Source organism: Oncorhynchus masou, chromosome 18 (genome assembly GCF_036934945.1).
Source record: "Oncorhynchus masou masou isolate Uvic2021 chromosome 18, UVic_Omas_1.1, whole genome shotgun sequence".
Classification (NCBI taxonomy): Eukaryota; Metazoa; Chordata; class Actinopteri; order Salmoniformes; family Salmonidae; genus Oncorhynchus; species Oncorhynchus masou.
This window is the reverse complement of record NC_088229.1, coordinates 49,010,069-49,037,559: the sequence shown is the minus strand read 5'-3', so window position 1 is coordinate 49,037,559 and position 27,491 is coordinate 49,010,069. Positions and strand designations below refer to the sequence as shown.

General features: G+C 40.4%; 1 protein-coding gene across 1 annotated transcript in view; it reads left to right on the top strand.

The window, feature by feature from the left end:
- The window catches only part of LOC135504731 (actin-binding LIM protein 1-like), a 152,504-nt gene that overhangs the window by 58,722 nt on the left and 66,291 nt on the right, over positions 1 to 27,491 (top strand). The window contains exons 3-6 of the mRNA XM_064923550.1: positions 6,704 to 6,887; positions 7,209 to 7,325; positions 15,224 to 15,343; positions 15,538 to 15,631. Of these exons, the coding sequence (XP_064779622.1) occupies positions 6,704 to 6,887; positions 7,209 to 7,325; positions 15,224 to 15,343; positions 15,538 to 15,631 (515 nt within the window). The remainder of the gene's footprint in view (positions 1 to 6,703; positions 6,888 to 7,208; positions 7,326 to 15,223; positions 15,344 to 15,537; positions 15,632 to 27,491) is intronic.

Below are 27,491 nucleotides of genomic sequence, written 5' to 3'. Positions count from 1 at the left end.
ACCTTCTTCCATATGATTGGGGAGTCTCCTACATGCCTTTTGACCGAACACCAAATGTATTTGCTTATTTTTTTCTTGAAGCTATTTTTTTCTGGCCACTCTTCCGTAAAGCCCAGCTCTGTCGAGTATACGGCTTAAAGTGGTTCTATGGACAGTTACTCCAATCTCCGCTGTGGAGCTTTGCAGCTCCTTCAGTGTTATCGTTGGTCTCTTTATTGCCTCTCTGATTAATGCCCTCCTTGCCTGCTCAGTGAGTTTTGGTGGGCGGCCTTCTCTTGGCAGGTTTATTGTGGTGCCATATTCTTTCCATTTTTAGAAAATGGATCCTTGGGATGTTCAATGTTTCTGATATTTTTTTTACCCAACCCTGATCTGTACTTCTCCACAACTTTGTCCCTGACTGGTTTGGAGAGCTCCTTGGTCTTCATGGTGCCCCTTGCTTAGTGGTGTTGCAGACTCTGCGGCCTTTAAGAACAGGGGTATATATAGTGAGATCACGAGACAGATCATGAGACAGATCATGTGACACTTAGATTGCACACAGGTTGACTTAACTAATTATGTGACTTCTGAAGGTAATTGGTTGCACCAGATCCTATTTAGGGGCCTCACGGCCGATACATAAAACATAAAGCTCTGACGAAGGCTGCGAGGCCGATACGTAAAGCTTATTAAAGAGCAGCGATACTATCAAGAGCAGTGTGTGGGTTTCCTCTTTTTTCTCTACTATGTTTGAAACAACGTCATAGTATCAACCTAAATAAAGAGGTATATTGAAATAGAATGTGAAGCCACAGAAAAATGATTTCTGCCTGAACAGTGAGAGATAATGAGCGATAATGTACTATATTTCAGTGAGAACAAGTCTACCATCCAAATACCTACCTCTATGTACCCTGCTTAGCTTTGGAAACAAGCTGTGTTCGTTTCAACTGAGATATCAGGTCAACACATTTATACATTGATCAGCGTCCATACTCATTTGCGTAGACTACCTAAATAACATTGACTAGTTGATTGTAACTAACTTTAGTTGAAAGTAACTAAGCTGTATGTGAAAGTCAATTCAGAGTGAGGATGCGTTTATGTAGGCCACATTGACATGGGACCTGGTCAAAAATACTGCACTGAATAAGTAATGGAGGCCAATTGGAATGCAGACTTAGAGTTCTAAATTACAAATACAATAAGCAATATCTGTAAATTGTCAGCGAAGGAACCTTGATGTTCTGGAATGAACTTTCCTCATATGGGCAATATTGGGATTCAGATTATTGACACTTTCTTTTCAGTGTAGCATAGTACATTATAGGGTTGGATGATGTCAACCGTTGTCCCATTGTGGTTATGTACAATGGTATTGCCCCTTATTGGCCAACCGCCAATTAATTTTTAAGAAAATTAAATGCAGCGTTGAGCTATAGCTCAAAATAGCGCGCTACAACTGGACGAATCATAACGAAAGATTGTGTTGTGTTAAATTACATGTCTTTACCATTAGGCCCATAAAAAAAGTGTAAGGGCCTGCACACACAGGATGTCCCGTTTAAAGCATAAAGATCCCCGAATGTCAAGGTACAGTGTATTCAGACCCCTTCACTTTTTCCACATTTTGTTAAAGTTACAGCCTTATTACACAATGGATTAAATTGTTTTCCCCTCCTTATCAATCTCCACACAATAACCCATAATAACAAAGCAAAAACAGGTTTTTAGACATTTTTGCAAAAAAATAATTACATTTACATAAGTATTCAGACCCTTTTCTCAGTACTTTGTTGAAGCACCTTTGGCAGCAATTACAGCCTCGAGTCTTAGCTATGATGCTACAAGCTTGGCACACCTGTATTTGGGGAGTTTCTCCCATTCTTCTCTGCAGATCCTCTCAAGCTCTGTCAGGTTGGATGGGGAGCGTCGCTGTGCAGCTATCTCCAGGGATGTTCGATCGGGTTCTCCAGGGATGTTCGATCGGGTTCAATTCTGAGCTCTGGCTGGGCCACTCAAGGACATTCAGAGACTTGTCCCACTCCTGAGTTGTCTTGGCTGTGTGCTTCGTCATTATCTTGTTGGAAGGTGAACCTTCATGCCAGTCTGTAGCAGGTTTTCATCAAGGATCTCTCTGTACTTTGCTCCGTTCATCTTTCCCTCGATCCTGACTAGTCTCCCAGTCCGTGCCGCTGGAAAACATCCCCACAGCATGATGCTTCCATTTAAGAACGATGTAGGCCACTGTGTTCTTTTGGACCTTCAATGCTGCAGAATTTGTTTTGTACCTTTCCCCAGTTCTGTGCCTCGACACAATCCTGTCTCAGAGCTCTACGGACAATTCCTTCAACCTCATTGCTTGGTTTTTGCTCTGACATGCATTGTCAGCTGTGGGGCCTTATATAGACAGGCGTGTGCCTTTACAAATCATATCCAATCAATTGAATTTACCACAGGTGGACTCCAATCAAGTTGTGGAAACATCTCAAGGATGATCAAAGGAAACAGGATCTGAATACTACGCTTTGTCATTGAAGTATTGTGTGTAGATGGGTTAAATATATATTTTTCTTATCAATTTTCGAATGAGGCTGTAATGTAACAAAATGTGGAAAAAGTGAAGGGGTCTGAATACTTTCCGAATGCACTGTATATTTTGCACTCTGCTTAAACTTCACAATGATTTTTCTATCGGCTATTGATGTTGTTTGTTCTCTTATTATTAGTCTCCTTGCTACCTTGTGTTTTTAGGCTATGCAAACAACTTTTTGAGATGTAACTCCAGATTCATTCATTGTTCGATGCATAAAACGATGAAAGCATATAGCCCCAAGTTATAGTCAAAACCTATCGAAGGGAGAGAGAAGGGTATATAGTCTCTGTTTTTTAAACAGCTAAACACAAGAAAGTTAGGAAGTGTCCGAATAAGCCCGAGAGATGTATTTTCTGACGGGACATTTTGCTCTGTTTTGGTGGAATTCTCCGCTCTGTCGAGACTACATTCGGTATACCATATTTATTGAAATAGGCCATAGCAAATAGAAATATTAAAATGACTCGGGATGCCACTCGTGTGCTGCCAACTGACCGACTCCATTCTTGTGTGCCATCATGTCACATCACGATGTCGTCTCCAATGACGATGGCTGTCAATCATCGTTGATAGACGATAACCCACACAACACACTCCCCACCTCTCGTCATGATCAGTTCGGACGTTACCGAGAACCACTATACTGTATTTTTTGACAGGGTCATTAGCATTAGAGTCGTCAGACAATGTTTCGCACAAACTTAGCTCAAATTCTAGACGTCGGATTAAAACGAGGCTACAGCATCCATAAGGTAATAATTAGACTTGGATCCATTTGGACTGAATAGGTTTGTAGGTGCAACAGTTTTTATTACATTATTAATTTATCGATCTCACATTTCCGTCCATTAAGAACCAATGATGTGCTACATTTTCGTAGCATTTCTGACAATGCTAACATATTTTCAGCTGAATCTCAAGAGTTCTAAAACTGGAACAAAGCACTTGGGTTGCACAGCAACAGTGCTAGTTCCCAGCTAACACCAGTTGGATTAGAGGCAAGCTACAAGGAAAGGAAGCTAGCTATATTTTGCTATGGAAGGTTTTTCACATGGATGAAGTAATCTGTGTAAACTGTTGGCCTTGACACTTGACACCTGTGTGTAATAAGCACAAATAAGATGGCTAACATCCTTGGCTACTGTTGCCAGTTAGCTAGCCAACTAAGGTGAGCCAGTAAGGACTCCATCTACCGTTGTCCTAGCTAGCTAGCCACCTAACGGCGTTGTTGCCCCCACCTCTTCTTCTATGGGGTTTAAAGGAGGTTGGTATCCAACGTTATGGTGCATTACCGCCACCTATTGCACTGGAGTGCTCCTGCCTGTGTAACTAGCTTCAAAAGTAAAAACTAGCTAACTAGCTTAACTAGCTTAAAAACGTAAAAATGGATCAATAGAAGTATGAAGAGGGGTTCCTCGGGTGCAGGAATGTGGGCATTCCACATGCAAGAATGCCCTGAATTGTGGGCTGCAATTACACCCTTCTCCATCTTGCTGCTACAGAGGAGAGCATTGCCCTCATCTGTCAGATGCACTCTACCCCTACGGAACCACCGTTGTCCCGGAAACATTCGGATGACCACCATTAAATTCACCTTGATGTATTCCAAGTCGTTTCCACCGAGGTGGATGAATAGGATGTGGGGAGAAGTAGCACAGGCCCTCTGCTGGCGGAGAACACCCAGCAGTTATGGTGTATAATAATTTTGTGTAATCACTTTCAGGGTATAATGAAAGAAAAATGACATGAGCACCACAATGCCTACTCCACCCATGGTTTTCCCTCTTAATAATTTTTTTTCTTTGTTTACTACACCTGGTATTCACAGGTGGTCTCCTATCCCACTTCTAACCAGGCCCGACCCTGAACAGGCATGGTAGTATGGCCACAAGCGTATTTTTTTTAAACCTAATTTTCTCCTAGAATTTGGTCCCTTGGCTCATCTCTACATATCCTCAATGGGACAATTGTGCGCCATCCTATCCCTATAGGGCTCCCGGTCGGTTGTGACACAGCCTGGCTGTAGTAGTGCCTCTGCATTGCAGGCAATGCTTTTGACCGTTGCACCACCCAGGACCCCAAGGTTGTCCAGCACACAGCTTTGACCTACTACAGTAACTATGTTGACCTATTGTACTTCAAACGATGTGTATCAGACCAATGCCTACATCTCACTTAACCTTTTACTGCAGTGGACTAAATCAGGGTCACAGAGTTTCTACAAATCTGTACTTTGAAACAAAAGTATATACCTCACAAACATGGTTATGGGCTATAAAAAAACGAACACACCTGTACCTGGTCAGATATATACAGTGGGGGGAACAAGTATTTGATACACTGCCAATTTTGCAGGTTTTCCGACTTACAAAGCATGTAGAGGTCTGTAATTTTTATAATAGGTACATTTCAACTGTGAGAGACTGAATCTAAAACAAAAATCCAGAAAATCACATTGTATGATTTTTAAGTAATTAATTTGCATTTTATTGCATGACATAAGTATTTGATATATCAGAAAAGCAGAACTTAATATTTGGTATAGAAAACTTTGGCAATTACAGAGATCATACGTTTCCTGTAGTTCTTGACCAGGTTTGCACACACTGCAGCAGGGATTTTGGCCCACTCCTCCATACAGACCTTCTCTAGATCCTTCAGGTTTCGGGGCTGTCACTGGACAATACGGACTTTCAGCTCTCTCCAAAGATTTTCTATTGGGTTCAGGTCTAGAGACTGGCTAGGCCACTCCAGGACCTTGAGATGCTTCTTACGGAGCCACTCCTTAGTTGCCCTGGCTGTGTGTTTCTGGTTGTTGTCATGTTGGAAGACCCAGCCACGACCCATCTTCAATGCTCTTACTGAGGGAAGACCCAATAGGGGAATAGGGGAAGACCCCAGGAGGGGGCATCTTAATAATTGATTTATTTGAAGGTGGAAGATATTGTTCTTGTCTCTGGAAATTCAATCAATACTTAACCTTACATATCCACAGAGGTATTGGCATTTTATTTTTTGGATTGTTTTGTTGTCATACCCTTTGTCAAATGGAGACACAAACACACATTCCTGCAGTCGTACACATGAAAGATCAACAAATGGATTTTCAGATTTCCTCAAAACCATCAAACTTTATTAATAATTAGTTCAGTAATGAAGTGTTAACTCTACACCATTGGGTGACCGTTAAAGCCCAAATAAGCAGGGTTCGGAAACAACTCTTTATAGTCATCCTCAGTCCTCGTAACAAAAAACATATGTGAAATTATACACAGGTACATTGTGTGCTCATATTTACAAGATATTTACATGGTGCCAAATATCCATCTCTAGGTCATTTACTACTTGTATATCCAAAAATACTAATGCAACATGGGACACTAGGTCCTTCCCTTAAATTTATGAAGTCCAGTATTCATTAATAACCTAGAGGGAGGGTTCTCCTCACTCTGGTAGACAGATCATCATTTCACAGACACTGCTCATGGAATGGAATGTTGTCTTCTCACCAAACCATCATATATCGACTGTTAGTGTTAAACCTCCGAGGCTCATCTCAGAAAAAGGCAGTGAGAATGTAAATAGGAATACATTCTAATATAAAAGTAATGTGCTTAACATAATGTTGTAATTCTACCACAGATGATTGAATGGATTTTTTTTTCACCTTTATTTAACCAGGTAGGCCAATTGAGAACAAGTTCTCATTTACAACGGCTATATATATATATATATATATATATATATATATATATATATATATATATATATATATATATATATATATATATATATATATATATATATATATATGTGTGTGTATGTATATATATATATATATATATGTGTGTGTATGTATATGTATATGTATATATATATATATGAATATATATATGTATGTATATATGTATGTATATATGGATATATATATGTATGTATGTATGTATGTATGTATGTATGTATGTATGTATGTATGTATTTATGTATTTATGTATATATATATATATATATATATATATATATATATATATATATATATACGTATATATATATATGTATACATATATGGATGCAAGGAGGATAGATGAATAGCATGACTTACTGACTTCTGTTGCGTCCCTGCAGTGTGTGGCTGTGACCTGGCTCACGGAGGCTTCTTCATGAAAAATGGAGACTACCTGTGTACCCTGGACTACCAGCGAATGCACGGTACACGCTGCAACGGCTGTAGTGACTTTGTGGAGGGAGAGGTGGTCACTGCCCTAGGCAAGACTTACCACCCTGCCTGCTTTGTCTGCACCATCTGCAAGTAAGAATCTCCTTTTCAAAGGAGCCCTGGTCAAGAGCTAGCAGAATTACTCATTATCCATCTCATTACTCTTATTGTTCACATTCATTTTACTCTTATCATCCTGCCTGCATCCTCGTCTGCATTGATTGCGTTGGTCTTCAAATGAGTCAATCGGCTCACTCCAACAATGCTGACACACATTCACCTCATCATACACTGTTAATCAATACACTGAATTTTCCCAAACTGATGTACACTAATGTGACCCGTGCTACACATCTGTCTATATCCGTCTGGTGTCTGATCATTAGTCCATGTATCTTTCTGTCTCTCCCACAGACGACCATTTCCTGCTGGGGATAGGGTCACCTTCAATGGCAAAGACTGTCTGTGTCAGTACTGTGTCCAGCCCACGTCCCCAGGACCTGGCAAAGACCTCATCGACTCCAACTGTAAGTAGCCTCTGTCCCCACTATACTTACAGTACTGTAGTTACATTGAACTAATATTTAAACTCAAATACCCCCAAAAAATGTTCCAAACAATTTATTTGAGTTCATGTGATGTGTGTAACCCATTGTCTGTGATAACCACCAGAACTCTGTAAAATACTAGTAACCAATATAAAGTATTCAGTAATAAGTACAGCAATATTTTTGGGAAACATGTTGGTTTGTTAGAGAGAACACTGGACAAAATAGTTGAGTGCAGGCCAACATAATGCAATTTATTTTGAAGAGAGGGTCTGAAGGTAGCTGTTAAACACAGGCTGTAGACTTGGAACATGCTGGCCTTCTAGGCAGAGTTGCAAAGAAAAAGCCATAAGACTGGCCAATAATTTTTTTTTTTAAGATGGGCTAAAGAACAGACACTGGACAGAGGAACTCTGCCTAGAAGGCCAGCATCCCGGAGTCGTCTCTTCACTTTTGACATTGAGACTGGTGTTTTGCGGGTAGCATTTAATGAAGCTGCTAGTTGAGGACTTGTGAGGCGTCTGTTTCTCAAACTAGACACTCTAATGTACTTGTCCTCTTACTCAGTTGTGCACCGGGGCCTCCCACTCCTTCTATTCTGGTTAGGGCCAGTCTGCGGTGTTCTGTGAAGGGAGTAGTACAAAGCGTTGTATGAGATCTTCAGTTTCTTGGCAATGTTTCGCATGGAAAATCCTTAATTTCTCAGAACAAGAATGGACTGACGAGTTTCAGAAGAAAGATCTTTGTTTCTGGCCATTTTGAGCATGTAATCGAACCCACAAATGCTGATACCCCAGATATTCAACTAAACTCAGCAAAAAAAGAAACGTCCTCTCACTGTCAACTGTGTTCATTTTCATCAACATGTGTAAATATTTGTATGCACATAAGATTCAACAACTTGAAACAAACTGAACAAGTTCCACAGACATGTGACTAACAGAAATTGAATAATGTGTCCCTGAACAAAGGGGGAGGGTCAAAATCAAAAGAAGTTCAGTATCTGTTGTGGACACCAGCTGCATTCAGTACTGCAGTGCATCTCCTCCTCATGGACAGCACCAGATCTGCCTGTTCTTGCTGTGTGATTTTACCCCACTCTTCCACCAAGGCACCATGCAAGTTCCCCGACATTTCTGGGGGGAATGCCTCTAGCACTCAACCTCCGATCCAACAGGTCCCAGACGTGATCAATGGGATTGAGATCTGGGCTCTTCGCTGGCCATGGCAGAACACTGACATTCCTGTCTTACAGGAAATCACATACAGAATGGCTGATGGCATTGTCATTCTGGAGGGTCATGTCAGGATGAGCCTGCAGGAAGTGTACCACATGAGGGAGGAGGATGTCTTCCCTGTAAAGCACAGTTTTGAGATTGCAAGCAATGACAATAACCTCAGTCCGATGATGCTGTGACACACTGCCCCAGACTGTGACGGACCCTCCACCTCCAAATCATTCCGCTCCAGAGTACAGGCCTTGGTGTAATGCTCATTCCTTTGACGTTAAACGCAAATCCGACCATCACCCCTGGGTGAGACAAAACTGCGACCCGCCAGTGAAGAGCACTTTTTTCCAGTCCTGTCTGGTCCAGCGACATTGGGTTTGTGCCCATAAGCAACGTTGCTGCCAATGATGTCTGGTGAGGACATGCCTTACAACAGGCCTACAAGTCCAGTCTGAGCACTGATGGAGGGATTGTGCGTTCCTGGTGTAAATCGGGCAGTTGTTGTTGCCATCCTGTACCTATCCCGCAGGTGTGATGTTAGGATGTACCGATCCTGTGCAGGTGTTGTTACACGTGGTCTGCCACTGCGAGGATGATCAGCTGTCCATCCTGTCTCACTGTAGGGCTATCTTAGGCTTCTCACAGTATGGACATTGCAATTTATTGCGCTGGCCACATCTGCAGTCCTCATGCCTCCTTGCAGCATGCCTAAGGCAGGTTCACGCAGATAAGCAGGGACCCTCTGCATCTTTCTCTGGTGTTTTTCAGAGTCAGTAGAACGGCCACTTTAGTGTCCTGAATTTTCATAACTGTGACATTAATTGCCTACCATCTTTAAGCTGCATTTCTGATCAATTTGATGTTATTTTAAATGGACAAAAATCTGCTGTTCTTTCAAAAACAGGGACCCTAAGTGACCCAAAACTTTTGAACGGTAGTGTATGTACATTTATGTTTTTAATTTTTTTATAAATTTGCAAACATTTCCAAAAACCTGTTTGTGCTTTGTCATTATGGGATAGTGTGTGTAGATTAATTAGAAGAAAAAAACAACAATTTACTCAATTTTAGAATAAGGCTGTAATGTGGCTACCCCTACCCTGGTCAACTGCCCTGCACCCCCCACAGCAACTCGCCCAAGTTCCCCATTTCTCCTTCACCCAAATCCAGATAGCTAAGGTTCTGAAAGAGCTGCAAAATCTGGACCCCTGCAAATCAGCCGAGCTAGACAATCTGGACCCTCTCTTTCTATAATTATCTGCCGAAATTGTTGCAACCCCTATTACTAGCCTCTTTCATATCGTCTGAGATTCCCAGAGATTGGAAAGCTGCCGCGATCATCCCCCTCTTCAAATGTGGAGACACTCTAGACCAAAACTGCTACATACCTATACAGTATGTCCTAACCTGCCTTTCTAAGGTCTCCGAAAGCCAAGTTAACAAACAGATTACCGACCATTTAGAATCCAACTGTACTTTCTCGGCTATGCAATCTGGTTTCAGTGCTGGTCATGGGTGCGCCTTAGCCACGCTCAAGGTCCTAAACGATATCATAACCGCAATCGATAAGAGGCATTACTCTGCAGCCATATTCATCGACCTGGCCAAGGCTTTCGACTCTGTCAATCACCACATTCTTATTGACAGACTCAACAGCCTTGGTTTCTCAAATGACTGCCTCGCCTGGTTCACCAACTACTTCTCAAACAGAGTTCAGTGTGTCAAATCAGAGGGCCTGTTGTCCGGACCTCTGGCAGTCTCTATGGGAGTGCCACGGGGTTCAATTCTCGGGCCGACTCTCTTCTATGTATACATCAATGATGTCGCACTTGCTGCTGGTGATTCTCTGATCCACCTCTACGCAGACAACAACATTCTGTATACTTCTGGCCCTCCTTTGGACACTGTGTTAACTAACCTCCAGACGAGAGTCAATGCCATACAACTCTCCTTCCGTGGCCTCCTACTAATCTTAAATGCAAGTAAAACTAAATGCATGCTCTTCAACCAATCTCTGCCAGCACCTGCCAGTCCATCCAACATCACTACTCTGGACAACTACAAATACCTAGATGTCTGGTTAGATTGTAAACTCTCCTTCCAGACTCACATTAAGCATCTCCAATCCAAAATTAAATTAAACTTCTTATTTCACAACAAAGCATCCCTTCACTCATGCTGCCAAAAATACCCTTGTAAAACTGACCATCCTACCCATCATCAACTTCAGCGATGTCATTTACAAAATTTACATTTTACATTTAAGTCATTTGGCAGACGCTCTTATCCAGAGCGACTTACAAATTGCCTCCAACACTCTACTCAACAAATTGGATGCAGTCTATCACAGTGCCATCCTTTTTGTCACCAAAGCCCCATATACTACCCACCACTGACCTGTACTCTCTAGTTGGCTGGCCATCGCTTCATACTCGTCACCAAACTCACTGGCTCCAGGTCATCTACAAGTCTCTGCTAGGTAAAGCCCCACCTTATCTCAGCTCACTGGTCACCATAGCAGGATCCACCCGTAGCACGCACTCCAGCAGGTATATCTCACTGGTCACCCCGAAAGCCAATTCCTACTTTGGCCGCCTTTTCTTCCAGTTCTCTGCTGCCAATGACTGGAATGAACTGCAAAAATCACTGAAGCTGGAGACTCATATCTCCCTCACTACCTTTAAGCACTAGCTGTCAGAGCAGCTCGCAGATCACTGCACCTGTACATAGCCCATCCAACTACCTCATCCCCATACTGTATTGATTTATCTATCTATATTGCTCCTTTCCACCCCACTATCTCTACTTGCACATTCATATTCTGCACATCTATCACTCCATTGTTTAATTGGTATATTGTAATTACTTCACCACCATGGCCTATATATTGCCTTACCTCCCTTATCTTACCTCATTTGCACACACTGTATAAATACTTTTTCAACTCTATTATTGACTGTATTTTTGTTTATTCCATGTGTAACTCTGTTGTTGTATGTTTCGGACTGCTTTGCTTTTTCTTGGCCAGGTTGCAGTTGTAAATGAGAACTTGTTCTCAACTAGTCTACCTGGTTAAATAAGGTGAAATAAAAATCATTAAAAAATGTAACAAAATGGAGTAAGTGAAGGGGTCTGAATGCTTTCCCGAATGCACCGTTATCTTGAATCGGAGGCAAAAACAGGGCAATCAGTTACCAGTCTAATAGTATGGAAATTGACAGCATCACTAGTCCTTTGCCAGTGCTTTGACCAAGGGCCCATTCCGGTAGTTGATGAGGTGGCAGGCAACGGTGTAGAGCTAGTTGATGCGCCCAGTGATGGAGAGAGGGATGACCATGTCAAACAGCTTGTCCTCGTTCACTCTGCGAATCAGTCGCTCCACTTGGACCCTCAGCCGAGCAATGGCTTGCGTCTCCTTGACTTCTGCTGCTGGCATCTGTAGCCTCTGAGAGGAAAGCCGGTCGTAGGACATTGCAGGGCACACAGTCGTCCACGATTATGGACATCCCTGCTTTCAGCACAGGCACGATACCCGACTGCTTCAGGATCTCCTTGTCACTTACAGAACCTCAGTGCAAACACCTTTGTTGCAGCCCTTTACTATGTGGTGCCATGCCAATCATCACCTTGAAAGTGCAGTGGGACTTCATTCTGAAGCAGGAGAGAAGATCGTGTTAGACTGCACAGAGTTGTGTTGCTAATCACCACGTGTGTCTGTGTATTCCTTAAATTCCTCTCGCAGGTGAGCCTTGACTGCTTCCTCGGACATCCAGATACACACTGACCCAAGAATTGTGTAAAGAAAGTCGCCCCATGTTGTCACGATGCATCTCACAGTCGACTGGTGGATGTTGAATCTGTGGGCCGGATCCCTCTACTTCAGACTTGGTGAAAGATGGGTCATGAAAAGGAAAACATGTATATGGACTGCAGAAAAAAAGGATTATGAAAAAAAAGGATTACGATGCATGAATATGCAAAATTATAACTGAAATGATCAAGCCTCCAGGGGGCAGAAATTATTCACTGTTATAGGTTTATGATTTATCTCCCCCCCCCCCTAAAAGATTCATTATCACGATTGGTTTAATGGCTTAAAGTAGATTCAAGTAGCAACAAGCTTGTCAAAGTGGCATTTGGCCCTTCTGTGTTTGTCTAAGGTCAGTTGTAGCTTTGATAAGTACCACTGCATTTCCTGGTAAATAGTAAATTCAAGTAGTGTGACCTCATTCCTCTTTGCAGCTGCCCTTGCTATGGTCACACGTACCATGTTATGGGATGCCGGTTCGATGAGCTTCCGGGAGGCCATTAGGTGGGAATACTTCGCAAACCTATACTCAGTTTATTAGGTACACCCATATAGTACTGGGTCATTCTACAAGGTGTCGGAAATGTTCCACAGGGATGTTGGTTCAGATTGGACGGTGGTACATTCATGCTGATAACAGCCCGTTCTGTCATCCGAAAGATGCTCTATTGGGTTGACGTCTGGGACTGTGCAGGCCACTCAAGTAAACTGAACTTGTTGTCATGCGATGCATTTTCGTGAACGGGGTGGTGTACCTAATAAACTTGCCTGTGAGTGTATATGTCAGAAGTGGGAAATATGATGAATGAGGAGAATGACGTAATTTATATCTAATCCTAGGTGCTGTTACTGCCTCCAGAGGGAAGTACTACCCAGGAGTATATAACGCGTCAATAACACCTACAGCGTCATTGCGCAACATGGTACGCAGCATCATCTGGATATGTGTACCACAAAAGTTTAACATCCACATTCTACTACCATTTCTGTCAACTCATCGACGCATACAATTTGAAGCATACTGTACAAATCCAACGTACAGTATGCACTACACAGAACACAAGATCCTTTTACTGCCACCAGGGCAACAAAATAACACCAGACAAATGCAGATAAATTAAGGAATGATGAGAAAATAAAATATTATTGTTACCTACAACAAAGATCAAGGCAATGCTTTTGTGCAAACATTTTAAAGCCTTTATTAAACAAAGCATTTATTTATGTTGTTTTTACTTAATTTGTTGCATGCTTATTTTTACACATTGTTTCTATTCAAGCCACAACACTGTTTTGGTCTCAGTCTATTTAGACCTTGTTTTAAATGACCTTTTGATACCATATGTTATTCATTTTATAGAAGCAAAGCAGCACTCTTTATCCTCTCTATATTATTATCATTACCATAACCTACCTTTTCTAGAACCGTGTATCAGAGGTAGCAAAATCGCTCCAAACAGAAATCGCTGACAGACAGATATTTCCTCCATCTGTCTCCTCAGTTTCTCTACCTCCTTATGAAGATCTTTGCCTTGCTCCAGTGCCAGGTCAGCAGCTGAACAATAATCATGATACAGGTGGAGGAAGTCATTCAACCACCTGAGCCAGCTCATAAGTTGGTTGTTCTCTCCTTTGCCGTACCCCAGGTCTTGGCACTGTAACTTAATAGTCATTCCACTGGAACAGGGTGGGGAGAGCTCCCTTTCTGAGTAGCCAACGTCCAGTGGGGGTTAAAGGCTCGATAAAGTCATCACTTTGGAAGTGGCAGCTGCAGACCCTTGTATGGGAGGTGATGTTGAATCTCACATCAAATTTTCCAGTGCAGGTGAGAAAGCTCAACATATATCTTGGAGGAAGTCGCACACAGTGGGAGACAGCAATGCTCAGCTGTACTGCTACCTGTCGTAAAATTGTAAAAACCTTGCTTGAACTAATTTGAGGTTATGCTATAATGGAACAAAAATATATAACAAACGGTACTAATAAAAATATAAGATTTGTTAGACTGACAATTTATGCTTTCCCTGCTAGCTAGCTATTGTATCAAAGATGATGAGTGCGCAATACTGGTAATCAAGCTGTAATTTTTGCCGAAATACATAGGCTAGTGGGCATGCATAAAGTGAATTGTTACACAGCAATGATTTGATATTGAGATTAAAAAGGCTGCATTGGAACTTTAGAAAGAGCTGAGTGTACCAAGTCCAGGCAGTCATTTCCTGTTTGTTTGTTTTCTTCTGTTAGGTGTCAGATGAACACGAACCTGGTTTCTCTCTGTGTTGCTAGTTAGCTTATATACAGGGGTATCCATAAATAAGGGTGCTGATTCTCCTCATGGCATAATTTCAAGCTCTTTATACTCAGTGTGTCACACATGTCATGGGATGACACTGGGATCCTATGCCATGACTGGGAGCTTAGGAAGAGGTGATTTATTTCTTTGTAGATCGCCTGGATAAGCTTTTGGTAATTAAGTGATAATGCCCGAGAAGCCGGTGTTTGTTGGATATATTGGCACGGGTGTTAGGCCCGAGACGAAGTAATTGTTATAATATTGTTTTCCAGTAGCCTAATTACAAGTGAACTTAGAAATAACACAAACAGGCTATGAACAACATACCTTAGACCGTTCTCGTCTGTTTTTACAAGGAATGAGATGGGCTTTGGTGCCAATATATCCAACAAACACAGGCTTCTCAGCATTATCACTTCAATATACCTTAACGGAAGATTGAAGCACCCATTAATAAGCCATGGCTGTTGACCCTATGCCACCATCTAGCGTATAGGTTTTGAATAGATGGAAACTATTGTTTGTGCGTGTGTGTGTTTTACAGGCTGTAGGGGCTGTGGTAGAGACATTAAGAATGGTCAGGCTCTCTTAGCACTGGAGAGACAGTGGCACCTGGGCTGCTTTAAGTGTAAGGCCTGTCAAAAAGTCCTCACTGGGGAGTACATCAGCAAGTAAGTCTAACAACTATTATACACATGAAATGCTTACACACATAATGAAATACACAGTGTACTTGCAGACAAAGTAAAACCCACTATTATATTATTTTATACACACAGCATACTTGCAGTCACAGTGAAATATACTATTCTATTTTATCCTATTCTAATGCAGTCTTTCTGTATTCTCCTATCTCTTTGCTCAGGGATGGCGCACCCTATTGTGAGAAGGACTACCAGATCCATTTTGGGGTCCAGTGCGAGGCATGCCAGCAGTTTATCACAGGCAAAGTGCTGGAGGTAAGCCAATCACCAATCACCTAACAGGAGGAGGTGGGACTGAGAAAGGTATTGGCGGACTGAACAAAGTTATGTAGAGCACCTCGAGATAAAAACGTAATATTCAATATCGGCAAGTTAGACTAAATATTAGCACTACACAATCTGGTGAGTGATAACCTTCGGTCTGGATAATAACACAAAACAAATCTTAAGACATTATCGAAAAATATTAAGAAAACAAGCAACACCCAAACATGACGGAGAGTAAGACAGGGGAACCGATTTCTAAACGAAAACATGACTTTTAATTTATTTAATATATTTAATAAGGTCGAAACCGATCTGATAAAATCAATAAATGACAAACTGAGTATACTTGAATTAGTCAGTAAGGATAGAAAAGAATTGAAGGCAAGCCTCGAGGTGAGTGATGAAAAAGCTGTGACATTGGAGAAGGAAACACACAACCTAAAAAGGGACAGTCAATAAGATTGAAACCGAGGTGAATGAACTTAAAAAGGAGAACATCGTTCTGAGAGAAGCCTTACTTGCTGCAACTGTAAATCGAGACCTTTCTTGAGTTTGGCTCTGGGATGGTGCAACTGTTGAGAATGTGAGCCTATGGTTGTGTGGGGGGAAAGGGTTGAGTGTGTATGTGTGTATCCCACAACTGTTGCGAAGGAGTAAAAGATGTTAGGGACAATAGAGGATTATTCACAACAATTGTTTGCTAATATAATAATTGCTTGTAATAATGTAATTTTGATAATGGCGAGACTGGTGAGAGGTAAAATCCTTTCCATAAATGGTCTACATTACTACAAATATGATTAGCAAATTATGTAAAATAAGAAACAAGGTTCTTAAAATATACATATTTTTATGGCTATATATAATACAAATTGAGGTGAGGGAGATGGAAATGCATTTGGCATTTGATCTACTTCTGTTCTGTAAATGGCGAAGGATGGATCCCAGTCTTTTCAGGGCTATGGGATACGGGGTGTTGGTGGGTATGCCGGGCATTGAGATGACAACCCACCTCAGGATGAGGAGGGCTTTTAGAAGGTGGAATAGTGGGGACCAATTGGAGGTTTACTTAGTAGCAATGCAAACATCATAGACACTCAATCATGTTACTTTTTAATGGTACGTTTACAAACATATATTTTGATAAATAAAATTGAAAATTGTGTCTCATAATGGTAAGTGGTGAAATAAGTATAGCCAGTTACAATTGTAATGGCCTAGCAGATAATAAGAAAAGGCGATCAGTATTTACCTGGCTCAAAGAGAAGGAATATAATATATATTGTTTACAGGAAACCCATTCAACAATTTTAGATTAAGTTTTGTGGAAAATGGACTGGGGGTGAAATAAATTTCTCCCATGGGTAAAGAAATTCAAAAGGGGTGTCATGACGTTGGCCAATTGGGGGAGGTTTATGACCCCCATAAATATCCACCCCCTTTTCCCTCTCTTTACCGATGTGACTATTGAAGATCCCTTTGTTAGCATAGAGAGTCTGGTAACATCAGAAGGTGGGAAACAGAACCGTATTTCAGTAATCCAACCAGTTGGAAATATGCTTTGGTACTTAATGAATATGATGTCATATCAGTTGGCGTCTGAGACATTATTACTGATGATAGGACGACAAACTGTATCTGGGAAAGTCTACACATGCTAGTTATCAGATTCACATGGAAATGTTGGGCAAATTAAATGTTTAATATTAAACTATTTGTGAAAAGATTAAATGTAATTTTCGCTTCTAAAGGAGAGAATTGGTTGTCATAGCGTAAACTCTGCTCACTCAGAGGCCCCACCCAAGTGAACAGACATTGGTTGTAAACTATTAAACACTCCCTTCTTTCACAACTATATAAACCTGTTGACGAAAATTAAACTTTCTGTTCCAAGGACGTGAGGACTTGGGCACCAAATTATTTTTCAATCTTCAATTTAGAAATGCTACCAAAGAAAATGTATTCAAACTTGTTACAAATGGAGTCACGCATGATTCACTGAATGATATTTTGGAAGAGAAAGTACTTTAAGAATATATTTTTGTTTCAGTCTCCTCCATCTCCACTAACTAAAATTAATTGTATGGATTTTGTTCCTAATAATAATGTAAAATTAACATCTGTACAGAAAGACTCATGTGAAGGCCAAATGACAGAGGAACTTATTGATGCAATTTTGGCCTTTAAGGATGGGAATACTCCAGGGATGGATGGCATACCAGTGGAAGTATACAAAACAGTTTTTGAAATACTCAGAGGACCATTATTAACATGTTTTAGCCACTCCTATATAAATGGTAGATTATCAGACAAGGTCTGATATCATTATTACTGAAACAGGACCCAAATGCTATATATAAAGATCCAGTCCATTTAAAAAAAATTGAGACCTCTTACACTTCAGTGTTGTGATGCAAAAATCCTAGCAAAATGTTTGGCACATAGAATTAATAAAGCATTGTCAGATATTATTCATCCTAATCAGACAGTTGTTTACATGGACGATACATTGGAGATAATATAAGACAAGTCCTGGAAACAATAGAATACTATGAAATATTGGGGACACCAGGCCTGGTTTACATAGCTGATTTTGAAAAGGCTTTTGATAAAGTACAACTGGAGTTTATATATAAATGCCTAGAATATTTTAATTTTGGGGGAATCTCTTATAAAATGGGTTGAAATTATGTATATTAACCCTAGGTGTAAAATAGTAAATAATGGCTACATCTCAGAAAGTTTAAAACTATCTAGAGAAGGAAAACAAGGTTGTCCACTATTGGCATATCTATTTATTATTGCCATCAAAGTGTTAGCTGATAACATTAGATCAAACAATAATATTAAGGGATTAGAAATCCGTGTCTTAAAAACGGGTGTCAATGTACGCTGATGATTCATGTTCTCTTAAAACCACAATTAGAATCTCTCCACAGCCTCAGAGGACCTAGATACTTTTGCTATCCTCTCTGGATTAAAACCAAATTACGTTAAGTATTGGATCACAAAAAAACTGCTAATTTTACATTACCATGTAGTTTACCAATTAAATGGTCTGACGGAGATGTGGACATACTCAGTATACAAATCCCAAAATAAATTATCTCACACCATTACATTTTTATAGAAAGTTAGCAAAAATAGATAAGATCTTGCTACCATGAAATGGAAAATACCTGTCTATTTGTTGAAAAATCACCCTGATTAACTCTTTAGTCATATCACAGTTGACCTATTTGCTTATGGTTTTGCCTACACCTTAGTGACCTGCTTTTTAAATTATATGAACAAAAAATATTCAATTGTATTTGGAATGGCAAGCCAGACAAAATTGAAAGGCCTATTTAAATAACGAATGTGAATTCGGAGGGCAGAAATTATTAAATATTAAAGCATTAGACCTCTCACTTAAGACTTCAGTCCAAACTGGTTCTCTAGTAAATTGATAAGAATGTCTCATGCTATGTTCAAGAGGGCATTTTTCTCTTTATTCAGATTACACCTGCTCACTTTCGGTTGTTTGAAAAGGAAATTATCTCCAAAATATCATTATTTTTTAAACAAGCCTTAGAAAGTTGGTTGCAATTTCATTTTAAAAATATGTATTTTTAATTTACAATCTGTAGAATGCTATGAGAATAGAAAGGTGCAATATATTTGTGAAGCATCATTGTACAGTTGAAAAATATATGGCAAATAGAAATCCAAAATAGATTATGTTGACAGATAGATGGGAGGGGTTGAATGGAGCTGAAGGGTGAGACAAATAACAAGAACCAATGTAAAACATACGGGGTCTGTAAAATGTATATAGGTTCAGGACTTTTGTGAAATAGCAGTTACAAATAGAAATCAAACTGGATGGACATCAGAAATAGAGGAAGGGCTAAAAACAAACAAAATATAACTATTGTAAAATAGATTGTGTCTGTAAAATGTGTATAAACTGAATGTAGAAGCCTAAGTGTTTATTGGTTTTCTCCAATTGGGGGAAGGGTGGTAGGGTTTGCGGGGAATAATAAAGGTATATTCTGAAAAAAAGTATGTGTCTATATAGGTATGTATATACAGTGCCTTGCGAAAGTATTCGGCCCCCTTGAACTTTGCGACCTTTTGCCACATTTCAGGCTTCAAACATAAAGATATAAAACTGTATTTTTTTGTGAAGAATCAGCAACAAGTGGGACACAATCATGAAGTGGAACGACATTTATTGGATATTTCAAACTTTTTTAACAAATCAAAACTGAAAAATTGGGCGTGCAAAATTATTCAGCCCCTTTACTTTCAGTGCAGCAAACTCTCTCCAGAAGTTCAGCGAGGATCTCTGAATGATCAAATGTTGACCTAAATGACTAATGATGATAAATACAATCCACCTGTGTGTAATCAAGTCTCCGTATAAATGCACCTGCACTGTGATAGTCTCAGAGGTCCGTTAAAAGCGCAGAGAGCATCATGAAGAACAAGGAACACACCAGGCAGGTCCGAGATACTGTTGTGAAGAAGTTTAAAGCCGGATTTGGATACAAAAAGATTTCCCAAGCTTTAAACATCCCAAGGAGCTCTGTGCAAGCGATAATATTGATGCAGCCAAGAGGCCCATGATCACTCTGGATTAACTGCAGAGATCTACAGCTGAGGTGGGAGACTCTGTCCATAGGACAACAATCAGTCGTATATTGCACAAATCTGGCCTTTATGGAAGAGTGGCAAGAAGAAAGCCATTTCTTAAAGATATCCATAAAAAGTGTTGTTTAAAGTTTGCCACAAGCCACCTGGGAGACACACCAAACATGTGGAAGAAGGTGCTCTGGTCAGATGAAACCAAAATTGAACTTTTTGGCAACGATGCAAAACGTTATGTTTGGCGTAAAAGCAACACAGCCCATCACCCTGACCACACCATCCCCACTGTCAAACATGGTGGTGGCAGCATCATGGTTTGGGCCTGCTTTTCTTCAGCAGGGACAGGGAAGATGGTTAAAATTGATGGGAACATGGATGGAGCCAAATACAGGACCATTCTGGAAGAAAACCTGATGGAGTCTGCAAAAGACCTGAGACTGGGACAGAGATTTGTCTTCCAACAAGACAATGATCCAAAACATAAAGCAAAATCTACAATGGAATGGTTCAAAAATAAACATATCCAGGTGTTAGAATGGCCAAGTCAAAGTCCAGACCTGAATCCAATCGAGAATCTGTGGAAAGAACTGAAAACTGCTGTTCACAAATGCTCTCCATCCAACCTCACTGAGCTCGTGCTGTTTTGCAAGGAGGAATGGGAAAAAATTTCAGTCTCTCGATGTGCAAAACTGATAGAGACATACCCCAAGCGACTTACAGCTGTAATCGCAGCAAAAGGTGGCGCTACAAAGTATTAACTTAATGGGGCTGAATAATTTTGCACGCCCAATTTTTCAGTTTTTGATTTGTTAAAAAAGTATCCAATAAATGTTGTTCCACTTCATGATTGTGTCCCACTTGTTGTTGATTCTTCACAAAAAAATACAGTTTTATATCTTTATGTTTGAAGCCTGAAATGTGGCAAAAGGTTGCAAAGTTCAAGGGGGCCGAATACTTTCGCAAGGCACTGTATGTGTACATGTATGCATGCGTGCATGTATATGGATATATACATTTACCAAAAACATATATGGAGGATTGGAAATGATGCAGACAATTACATTGATGGAAGCAACATTCTTTCCACAATATTAAGCTGATCCACCACTAAAAAAAATATATATATATTTTTAAAAAGTCAGCATCCTTTAATAAAGATAAAAATATAGTTACTTTAAGAAAGTAGTCTACTACATCTAAACAACTTCGTAATAAATTATCATATCTAAATCAGATGTGTCATTGACTACAAATTGCAAGAACAAATAACTCTGGAGTAAGATGTTAACAGAATGTGTATTTTAGCATTTTAAATACAAAAACTTTGTTTCAAGTGAGAATTAGACATGGGTGATGCTGAAAAAGAAAGGAAATATTGTCTACATCACCCATATTTTATTTTCTATTTCCCAAAAAGTAGTGTGTAGTTCCAGTTGTTAGCTACAACCCTACATGGCAAAACAAAAAAACTGCTGGAAACACTACCTAGATTTGAATTTAGTTCAACTACCACCAAGCTACTGTAAAATGTAGCTACATTACTAGTTGAACTACATGTAGTTCACTACTCCCCAACACAGGTTAGTTGAAATGATACTGATATTGGTTAGAAATAAATAAGATGAAGTATGCTTAATGTGTGAGTAATGTCACCTGAAACACTATCAATTAGGGTGGGTCAATTTCTTTTGTAGATATTCTCAATTGAAATTACATTTAAATAAGAAATATTAGCTTTTGTCTAAAGAAAAAAAAACAGGAAATTTGACCTATGCACAAACAAGACTTTTCAGCAAAAGCTGCTTGGCTACTGCTAGAATAATGTAGCTTTATTGATCTAATGTACTTCAACAACAGATGTACTCAAACATTCAAGCCTCCTCTCAAACAGCCTAATACATTCTCCTAGAATAGGTTTACCCTATTGATGTACTTGGTAATGAAAACTTGCTTTTTCATGCAATCTGATTACACTAATTTAAACATTATGGGAATGTTTTCCTGGACACAGATTAAACCTAGTCCTGGACTAAAAACCAAGATCAATGGAATAATTTCTAGTTCAAGGACTAGGTGTAATCTATACTGAAGAAAAATATAAATGCAACATTCAACAGAAGATTTGAATGAGTAACAGTTCATAAGGAAATCAGTCAGTTGAAATAAATTCATTAAGATATGGATTTCAGATGACTGGGAATACAGATAAGCATCTGTTGGGTCACAAATATATATATATATATATATATATATATATATACAGTATATATATATATTTATATATACAGTGTATATATATATATATATATATATATATATATATATATATATATATATATATATATATATATATATATATATATATATATATATATATATGTATATATAGATATATTTGTGACCAACAGATGCTTATCTGTATTCCCAGTCATCTGAAATCCATCCAGTTTATATACAGTATATATATATATTAAAGTAGTGGTGTGGATCAGAAAACCAGTCCGTATCTGGTGTGACCACCATTTGCCTGACACAGCGAGACATTTCCTTCGCATATTGATAATGAGGCTGTTGATTGTGGCCTGTGAAATGTTGTCCCACTCCTCATCAATGGCCGTGTGAAGTTGCTGGATATTGGCTGGAACTGGAACACGCTGTAGTACACATCGATCCAGAGCATCACAAACATGCTCAATGGGTGACAATGGGTTCACAATGTTGACATCAGCAAACTACTCCCTCACACTTTGCCATACACGTGGTCTGCGGTTGTGAGGCCGGTTGGATGTACTGCCAAATTTTCTGAAATGACATTGGAGGGCAGCTTATTGTAGAGAAATGAACATTCAATTCTCTGGCAACAGCTCTGGTGGACATTACTGAGGTCAGAATGCCAATTGCATGCCCTCTCAAACCTTGAGACATCTGTTGTGTTGTGTGACAAAACTGCACATTTTAGAGTGGCCTTTTATTGTCCCCAGCACAATGTGCACCTTTGTAATGATCATGCAGCTTCTTGATATGGCACACCTGTCAGGTAAATTGATTATTTTGGCACAGGAGAAATACTCACTAACAGGTACGTGAAAAAAATGTGCACAAAATGTGAGAGAAATAAGACTTTTGCGCATATAGAACATTTTAGGGATATTTTACGAAAGCTCATGAAATTATGATTTTTGTTCAGTGTATGGCTGCAAAACCGCTCCTTAACCTCTTGATGCTCTGGGGGCGCTATTTCATTTTTGGATGAAAAACGTTCCCGTTTTAATCAAGATATTTTGTCACAAAAAGATGCTCGACTATGCATATAATTGATAGCTTTCGAAAGAAAACACTCTGACGTGTCCAGAACTACCAAGATATTTTCTGTGCGTGCCCTAGAACGTGAGCTTCAGGCAAAACCAAGATGAGACGGCATCCAGGAAATGACAAGGATTTTTGAGGCTCTGTTTTCCATTGTCTCCTTATATGGCTGTGAATGCGAGAGGAGTAAGTCTGCCCTTTCTGTCGTTTCCCCAAGGTGTCTGCAGCATTGTGACGTATTTGTAGGCAGATCATTGGAAGATTGACAATAAGAGACCACATTTACCACGTGTCCGCCCGGTGTCCTGCGCCGAAATTGGTGCGCAAAAGTCAGCTGCAAGTATTTTTCCATGGGATTCAGAGAGGAAAGCAAGCTTCCACGAACGATATATCAATGAAGAGATATGTGAAAAAACACCTTGAGGATTGATTCCAAACAGCGTTTGCCATGTTTCGGTCGATATTATGGAGTTAATTCGGTAAAAGTTTGACGTTGTAGGTGACTGAATTTTCGGTTCGTTTCGGTAGCCAGATGCGATGTACAAAACGGAACGATTTCTCCTACACACAGACGCTTTCAGGAAAAACTGAGCATTTGGTATGTAACTGAGAGTCTCCTCATTGAAAACATCCGAAGCTCTTCAAAGGTAAATGATTTTATTTATTTGGTTATCTGGTTTTTGTGAAAATGTTGCGTGCTAAATGCTACTCAAAATGCTAAGCTAGCTTTGCATACTCTTACACAAATTAGTCAATTTCTATGGTTCAAAAGCATATTTTGAAAATCTGAGATGACAGTGTTGTTAAGAAAAGGCTAGGCTTGAGAGCAGACACATTATTTTCATTTTATTTGCGATTTTCAGAAATCGTTAACGTTGCGTTATGCTAATGAGCCTCAGGCTTTAGTCACGATCCCGGATCCGGGATGGGGAGTTTCAACAGGTTAACCCTATATTTGATGTAGCCTAACACAGTAGCCTACTCAGATTGGAAATGGCCAAGGTAGTTGACAGATTATGAACAGGCCCTCATTAACATTGACGGGGCTGTAGTGGAGCGGGTCTAGAGTTTCAAGTTCCTTGGTGTCCACATCACCAACAAACTATCATGGTCCAAAACACTCCAAGACAGTTGTGAAGAGGGCACGATAACACCTTTATCCCTCAGGAGACTGAAAAGATTTGGCATGGGTCCTCAGATCCTCAAAGTTCCACAGCTGCACCATTGAGAGCATCCTGACCGGTTGCATCACAGCTTAGTAGGGCAACTGCTCAGCATCCGATCGTAAGGCGCTACAGAGGGTAGTGCATACGGCTCAGTACATCACTGGGGCCAAGCTTCCTGCCATCCAGGACACCCAAGTCATAGACTGTTCTCCCTGCTACCGCACGGCATGCGATACCGGGGCACCAAGTCTTGGTCCAAAAGGCTCCTTAAACAGCTTTTACCCCCAAGCCATAAGACTGCTGAACTATTAATCAAAATGGCCATCCAGACTATTTATATATGCATAGTCACTTTACGCCAAATGACCTCAACTAACCTACACCCCCACACATTGACTCAGTACCAACAGTAGTCTATATTGCATTATTTTACTTTAGTTTATTTAGTAAATATTTTCATAACTCTATTTCTTGAACTGCATTGTTGGTTAAGGGCTTGTAAGGAAGCATTTCATGGTAAGGTTGTATTCGGCACATTTGACAAATACAATTTGATTTTCTATTTTGAATCTAAACATGGACTTCTTCCTCATCTCATGGCCTAGTCAGGTAAACCTCTGGATCGTATTCGTACGCTCTGACAGGGTCCGACGCTAACTTTTTTTCCTCGCTGGCACGACCAGGCCAGTTCGCCAAAAATCTACTGGCCCGGACATGGTGTAGTTTTTAATGCATTGGAGTCATGCAGGGCCTATAGTTTGGCATGCTTTCTCTCTATATGCAGCTATTAATATGCTATATTTATAAAAAATAAATAAAATCATTTGGTTGGTGCATATATTTGGCCTATTTCACATATGTACATGTGTGAAATTGAAATGTTTTTTGCATATCCCATCTCTCCCTGAGTGTGGGGTCTGCCATTATTAACAGCAACCCTAGAGCAATGAGGGTTAAGTGCCTTGGTCAAGGGTACATTGGCAGATTTTTCACCTTGTCGGCTCATGAATTCGAACAACTTGCCCAACACTAACCGCTAGGCTACCTGCCATCACCTTTGGTTATTATGAAGCTGTTTAAGAAACATCCTCTCCCTGTCAACTGTGTTTATTTTCATCAAACTTTACGTGTAAATATTTGTATGAACATAAGATTCAACAACTGAGACATGAACTGAACAATTTCCACGGATATGTGGCTAACAGAAATGGATAATGTGTCCCCGAACAAAGGGGGGGAGGGGTCAAAATCAAAAGTCAGTCCGTATCTGGTTTGGCCAACAGCTGCATTAAATACTGCAGTGTACCTCCTCCTCATGGACTGCACCAGATTTGCCAGTTCTTGCTGTGGGATGTTACCTCACTCTTCCACCAAGGCACCTGCAAGTTCACAGACATTGCTTGGGGGAATAGCCCTAGCCCTCACCCTCCTATTCAAACGGTACCAGACGTGTTAAATGGGATTGAGATCCGGACTCTTCGCTGGCCATGGCAGAACACTGACATTCCTGTCCTGCAGGAAATCACACACAGAACAAGCAGTATGGCTGGTGACATTGTCATGCTGGAGTGTCACGTCAGGATGATCCTGCAGGAAGGGTACCACATGAGGGAGGAGGATGTCTTCCCTGTAATGCACAGCGTTGAGATTGCCTGCAATGACAACAAGCTCAGTCCGATGATGCTGTGACACACCGCCCCAGACTATGACGGACGCTCGACCTCCAAATACAGGCCTCAGTGTAACGCTCATTCCTTCAATGATAAATGCAAATCCAACCATCACCCCTGGTGAGACAAAACCGCAACTCGTCAGTGAAGAGCACTTTTTGCCAGTCCTGTCTGGTCCAGCAATGGTGGGTTTGTGCCCATAGTCAACATCATAGCCGGTGATGTCTGGTGAAGACCTGCCTTACAACAGGCCTACAAGCCCTCAGTCTAGGCTTTCTCAGCCTATTGAGGACAGTCTGAGCACTGATGGAGGGATTGTGTGTTCCTGGTGTATCTTGGGCAGTTGTTGTTGCCATCTTGTACCTGTCCCTCAGGTGTGATGTTCGGATGTACCGATCCTGTGCAGGTGTTGTTACACGTGGTCTGCCACTGTGAGGACGATCAGCTGTCCGTCTCCCTGTAGCGCTCTCTTAGGCGTCTCACAGTATGGACATTGCAATGTATTGCAATCTCTGCAGTCCTGCAGTCCTCATGCCTCCTTGCTGCATGCCTAAGGCACGCTCACGCAGATGAGCAGGAACCCTGGGTATTTTATTTTGGTGTTTGTCAAAGTCAGTAGAAAGGCCTCTTTAGTGTCCTGAATGTTCATAACTGTGACCTTAATTGCCAACCGTCTGTAAGCTGTTAGTGTCTTAACGACCGTTCCACAGGTGCATGTTCATTTAGTTTTTATGGTTCATTGAGCAAGCATGGGAAACAGTGTTTAAACCCTTTACAATGAAGATCAGTGAAGTGATTTGGATTTTTCCGAATTATCTTTGAAAGACATGGTCCTGAAAAAGGGATTTTTTTGCTGAGTTTATTAATTGCATTCATTTTTGTTTCTAAAATGTCATTTTGAGAACAGTTCTTTCACGTCTCAAAATAGGACGATGCCCCTTTAAAGAGAACTTCATTCCAAAAGACCTGGCTACAGCAGGCTAGACAAAAGAAATGCTGAAGTGTTTTTTTGTAGCTTTTTTGTAGACTATCAACAGTAGCCAGCATATTGCCAGTATGTTCACTATTGAAGGT